General features: G+C 37.1%; 1 protein-coding gene across 1 annotated transcript; it reads right to left on the bottom strand.

Moving 5' to 3' along the window:
* Positions 1 to 214: 214 nt before the first annotated feature.
* On the bottom strand, positions 215 to 2,481 carry LOC127185329 (heat shock protein HSP 90-beta-like). Its single transcript, XM_051141829.1, is given in 3 exon segments — positions 215 to 828; positions 831 to 2,248; positions 2,250 to 2,481. Coding segments are annotated over 3 exon segments (2,193 nt in total). The 5' UTR covers positions 2,411 to 2,481.
* Positions 2,482 to 6,753: the final 4,272 nt, after the last annotated feature.

The raw sequence follows: 6,753 nt of genomic DNA, 5'->3' as shown, positions 1-6,753 counted from the left end.
TTTGTATTCTTTTTTTTTAAACTGCATCTTCTTTATTTTGCATACTTTTAATTTCAGAACAAAATAAAACAAAACAAAAAACCACAATACACAATACCCAACCCTGCTATTCTGTGGGAGAGGATTTTCCTGCCTTAAGACACAAGGACAGGATGGAAGAGATTCTTCTTGACATGAGAGCAGAGAGCCAGGTGGGCCAAGGCTGCTAGGGCAACTATACAGAGGGCATAGGCTTCCTGGGGGGTCTTTGGTCTACTTCTTCCATGCTAGAGGCATCCTCATCACCCTCAAGTAGGGGGATCTCATCAGGAACAGCAGCACTGGGCTCCTCTGCTGTCACCTCATCTTCATCAATGCCCAAGCCTAGCTTAATCATGAGGTAGATGCAGTTGGAGTGGGTTTGGGGATCCTCAAGTGAGAAACCAGAGGAGAGCAGAGCAGTTTCAAACAGCAGCACCACCAGGTCCTTGACTGCTTTGTCATTTTTGTCTGCCTCAGCCTTCTGCCACAGGGTCTCCACAATGGGGTGGTCAGGATTGATCTCTAGGTGTTTTTTGGCCATCATGTAGCCCATTGTAGAGTTGTCTCTCAGTGCCTGGGCCTTCATGATCTGCTCTATGTTGGCTGTCCAGCCATCGGTGCTTGTCACAATGCAGCAGGGTGAAGAGACAAGCCTATTGGAGATTGTCACCTTTTCAACCTTCTTATCCAAGATCTCCTTCATGAGCTTACAGATATTCTCAAACTTTGCCTTGCTCTCTTCCATTTTTTTCTTCTCTTCCTCATCCTCTGGTACCTCCAGGCTGTCCTTAGTCACCGAGACCAGGCTCTTCCATCAAACTCCTTGAGCTGCTGCATGCAGTACTCGTCAATAGGCTCAGTCATGTACACCACCTCAAAGCCGTGTTTCCGCACACGCTCCACAAAGGCAGAGTTGGCCACCTGCTCTTTGATTTCACCAGTGATATAGTAGATGGGCTTCTGTGTCTTCTTCATGCGAGACACATACTCTGACAGGGAAGTCATCTCAGCTCCAGACTGGGAGGTGTGATAGCGGAGGAGCTCAGAGAGGTGGCTATGATTAGTGGAATCTTCATGGGTTCCAAGCTTTAAATTCTTGGAGAATGCCTCATAAAACTTCTTGTTGTTCTCTTTGTCTTCAGCCCACTCAGAGAAGAGCTCAAGGCACTTCTTGACAATGTTTTTGTGGATGACTTTCAGGATCTTGCTCTGCTGGAGCATTTCCCGGGAGATGTTCAGGGGCAAGTCCTCAGAGTCAACCACACCACGGATAAAGTTGAGGTACTAAGGGATCAGCTCATTGCAGCTGTCCGTGATGAACACACGGTGGACATACAGTCTGATGTTGTTCTTCTTCTTGTTCTCAAAAAGGTCAAAGGGAGCTTGCCGAGGAATAAAGAGCAGTGCCCTGAACTCCGACTGATCTTCTACAGAGAAGTGCTTGACTGCCAAGTGGTCTTCCCAGTCATTGGTGAGGTTCTTATAGAATTCACCATATTCCTCCTGAGTGATGTCATTAGGGTTTCTGGTCCAAATAGGCATCATCTTATTCAATTTTTCATGATCAATGTATTTCTCCTTAATCTTCCTTGTCTTCTTCTTGTTGTTGTCTTTGCCACTGTCATCCTCCTCATCTGATCCCACATCTTCAAACTTAGGCCTCTCCTCATCATCTTTATCTTCCTCCTCTTTCTCACTTTTCTCTTCCTCTAGCTCATCATCACTGATCTCTTTCTCCCATTCTTTCTCCAAATAGAGTGTGATGGGGTAGCCTATGAACTGGAAATGCTTCTTCACCACTTCCTTGATCTTCCTCTCTTCTAAGTACTCTGTCTGGTTTTCTTTGAGGTGAAGGATCACCTTGGTACCCTGATCAATGGGCTCACCATGGTCTGCACAGACTGTGAAGGAGCCACCAGCAGAGGACACCCAGGCGTACTGCTTGTCATCATTGTGCTTAGTGATCACGATCACTTTTTCTGCCACCAGATAGGCAGAGTAGAATCCAACACCAAACTGCCTGATCATGGAGATGTCTGCACCAGCCTGGGGAGCCTCCATGAAGGCTTTTGTGCCAGACTTAGCAATTGTTCCCAAGTTATTTATGAGGTAAGCCTTGGTCATGCCAATGCCTGTGTCCACCAAAGTCAGAGTGCACTCCTGAGGGTTAGGGATGATATCAATTTTCAGCTCTTTGCCACTGTCCAACTTGGAAGGATCTGTCAAGAATCTTGTCCAAGGCATCAGAAGCATTAGAGATCAATTCACGGAGAAAAATTTCCTGGTTTAAGTAGAAAGTATTGATGATGAGGGACATGAGCTGAGCGATTTCTGCCTGAAAGGCAAAGGTCTCCACCTCTTCCTCTCCATGGTGCACTTCCTCAGGCATCTTGACAGAAAAGCCAAGTCGTAGCACAGAGCAGGGTGGGGCTAGACCAGTCCGACTCGCACAGCAAGCCTAAGCTGTACCGAGGTGACTCCAGTTTTGTATTCTTACTATTACATTGCAAAGAAGATATTCCCAGTAATGTTCATTTTTCAGGAAGACTAGTTTATTCCCTTTTATGTAATTGTACATGTTAGAATTCTTCAAGGGCTAATATGATATAACTGTTCGTCTCTGTAATTTTGCTGTTTACCTCAGATAATGAATTATCACAGTGGAAATAAAGGAGTAATAAGAGCAATACCAAATTTTGGTCTTTATTAATTCTGGATTATAAGAACAGTCAAGTCACAAAATGCATATGGGAATTTAGAGAGAAGCACAAAAGTACAATGAAGTTTGAGTAATAAAGAAAGATGTGATAGTACTACTGTCTTAAAGTAGAGGACCCATTGAAATAACAAGGAGCTAATTTGATTTAGTCAAGTAGTGATATCAAGCAAAACTAAGAAACTCAGTGTTGCCTGTTATTGAAATTTCATTGATCCAGAAAAATGTTTCCTTGCAGAGAAGCAGAAGCCAGAAGCCTTGCACTAGAAAAAGTCAATGCCACAAACAGTTATAAGTAAAGAAGTGTAGATAAAATGTATACTGTGGGACACAGTACAGTTTCCACGATGAGATTTTTTCCCCCTCTCATCAGGAGGTGGTTGCAAAGGTGGAGATTTGGTATGGGGGTGTGGAAGAGATGAGTGGGATTAGTACACATGATGTGAAATTCAAAAATAACTAATAAAGAACAACAAAAAAAAGAATATCTCAAGTTTTAAAATAGTATGTGTAGCAATCAAGTTGGTTTCTGGATGAGAATCATTAGCTGTCACTAAAGTACTTATTTTATTTTTAAAGAGACTTGTTTAACAAAATATCAGCAAATCTTGTCCCAAAATTATTACAACATCTGAGAGTACGGAAATCATGGTTGTGATAAGGAGCTATAACTATTACCTCTGTACTAAAATAGTTTTGATACAGATCCAAACAGATGCTAAGCATGCCTAAATGATACCCAAAGCTTTTCCCTTCATATTCGAGCAAAAACACAGGTGGAATGTGTATGCAACTAAAAAATGGGACATTTTTGTAGAAAAAAATGGCAAATTTTATTGTAATTTCCATAGAAATGTATTATATAATTATTTCCTGCCTTAAGATAATAGTTATGAGTCTATCCACTGGAGTTTTCACCAGTGAGTGATTAGTGTTTATTCACATGTGAAAAGAATAATAAAAACCATGGTGAATGTGAACCATTTATATACACTGGAACTTCTGAAGCACAACTCTCAAAACATAAATAGAAGAATTGCTTTGGATGTACATATTTGTTAAACTGAGAGCCCATATCAAAAAAATAAATGGAACAGAAAGAAAATCAAAGTGAATGAACTTCAAAATCAGTGGAATATATATATAGATTTTTAATTTCAAGATATGGTCTGGACATGCTTCTCTCTCTCTCTCTCTGCCTCTCTCTCTCTCTCTGTCTCTCTCTCTGTCTCTCTCTCTCTTCTCTCTTTTGCCGTCACAAAAAGTACTCAGACATTATTGAAAATAAATTAAAATATCACCATGGCCAAAGAAACCATTTGCAGGATAGAAACTACAAGCCATCAATAAGAGAAAGAAGCTCTGAAGACACCACAAAAGTAAAAACTTAGAAGTCAAAAGCCTGAACAGATGAACTAAATGGAAAACAATGTCCTTTTAAAAGAAATAAATAAAATTACATACAATTTATTCTGAGAAATTCTCTTGCAATATGACAAGACTGAAATGACTGGATATTTTTAATATATGTGAAAGAACATGAGTTTCAGTTTCAGCTCTTATGTTTCTATAAATGGTGGCCTAGTAGGGATAGTAACAATACAATGATGATGCCCCTTCAAAATATTAATGGACAATCATTTTGTTTCTGAGCTAAGGGGAAAATGGAGTTAAGATTACAACAATTCATAGTTAAAATGCTGTATCTACTTATTCAAAGTAACTTAAGAACCTGTATCTATAATGAAGTTTTCCTGCAAAAGACTTGATTTTGTGTGACTAGAAATTGTGCTTGTGGAAATATGGAATGTTATTTCCAAATGTATTTACTATTCTCCTTGCTTTTAAACATGACTTTCCAAGGTTGTCCAGTTTCCATCCTACCACATTTCAAATCAGTAAAATTATATCTATCATTTTATGCATATATTATTACTTTATTATAGTTTAAATATTATGTAATATAAAAATCTATATTTTATTATGAATGTCATTTATTATTTATTATAATTATATAAAAATCATATCTCAGCAAGCTCAAAGCATGCAAAATCAAAGCTTGTAGTAAAGAGATAGACATGAAATACCAGGACTACCTAAGGAGCTATTGGCATTTAAGAGTTGACTTTCAATCTCTTAGCAGCTTTCTTTAGTAGTGTAACTCCTAGTATGTTGACCACACTTCTGCGCAGGCCTCACACCAAAGAGTAGCCAGTCAACGAACACTAGTTGGATTCAATGTGTTTAAGTCAAAAATGAAGAAAACTAAAAGTTGTCTGGGTAGAGAATTGAAAGACAAGTTGGTAGATCTGGGAGGAGATTGGAAAAGTTGAAGTCCTACTACTTTGTATGAAATTTTCAAATAAGTAATAGAAATACTATTAAAACCTGTCTACATAAGGTAAATTTTAATTAGTAAATCATGTCAAGAATATATTCTATTCAGCCACATTGAAATGTAGCTATACTTATTGTTTATTATTTCTTTAATACAATTAAAACATTGGCAGATTTAGCCTTTTCCTGTGATACTTAGTCACTTTTCATAGATGAATATCTTAAAGTTAATTATCACTTTATCAATAACTTTTTATTATAAAAGATATCAATTCTTTCATTTATATTAAATAATAATAAAGTCACAAGTACCTATGGCAATTTTCAGGGTAAAGATAATTAACAGAAAAACATGAAAATCTTGTAGTTTTCATGAACCATGAAATACAAATTTCCACAGGACCAAATCACAGAGCCATACCTTACTAATTAAAGGATTCAGAACTAAGGCCCAAATATAAGTAAAAGTTTACTAGATAGAGAAAATAGGAATGGGGTGCAGAGAGAAAACATTTTAAATACTCAGGCACATCAGAGTATGATGTGTCATAAAGTGTTTCATTTTTTAAAATACTTTTTAAAAGATTTGTTTATTTATTTTGTATACAGTACACATCAGATCACATTATAAATGGTTGTGAGATCCATGTGGTTGCTGGGAATTGAACTCAGGACCTCTGGAAGAGCAGTTGCTGCTCTTAACATCTGAGCTATCTCTCCAGCCCTCGTTTTTATATCTTTCTTGTAGAATTTATTCTTCCTTCTCCATTTGTTGAGATCTTTAGCCTATAAAACTCAAATTATTTCCAGTGGAATATGCATCTTTTTAAATGGCTATTTTTATTTATTTAATTTATTAATTATAGTAGACATTCCTGGTAAACCTATAAACCAAATTAGAAATAAGTTACAGAAAGATAAGAACAATTTAAAAAACTTGTTGCCACTAAGTGATAAACCTGAGATCAAATAACAAGAATATGAAGATATAGCATACACAATTAGTCTTCTGCTCTAGACCAGTAATTTAATTCTTTAGTTATTTGTGCAAAAGATTTGAGCTAAATAACACTTTGTGATGCTGCTTTTTTTTTATGCAAAATGAAGTTGAAAAGTAGGCCCATGGGCTCCACATGAACAATAAACACACACACACACACACACACACACACACACACACACACACACACACACATGTCTATCTAAAAAATACTGGAGGTAATTAAATTAATAAATCACTGAACATAAGGATAGGCATACTAAGACTTTTCGACTTCATTCTCATATCTACAGTTTTACAAGGCAAATAAAGCTATAAATACACATGTAAGGAAACACACTCTTAGTTAAGAAGAAAATATGGCTATTTATATGCATTGCTCTTTTCATCTTTCTGTCCTGTAAATTTACCTTGGTATCCCCTAAATTTGATGCTTTTTCATGATGTCTAAAGCCACTGTGAATCACTAGTACAAAACAATATACATTACTGTAAATAATGTACAAATCTTTATTGCTGCTGATCCCTATATTGTAACTTTAATAAAGGACTCTATAGCTGGCTATGCTATATTATACATGACTTTTATGCACCTCCAGAGGACATTGCTTACTCTGCAACACTTCTCTGAGCATTACAGTATAAGATTCTGTGATGTTCACTGAGTCTTAAAATGGTA

This window comes from Acomys russatus, chromosome X (assembly GCF_903995435.1).
Source record: "Acomys russatus chromosome X, mAcoRus1.1, whole genome shotgun sequence".
In the NCBI taxonomy this organism is placed as follows: Eukaryota; Metazoa; Chordata; class Mammalia; order Rodentia; family Muridae; genus Acomys; species Acomys russatus.
The sequence above is the reverse complement of the archived record's forward strand: the minus strand, read 5'-3'. Positions and strand labels throughout refer to the sequence as shown.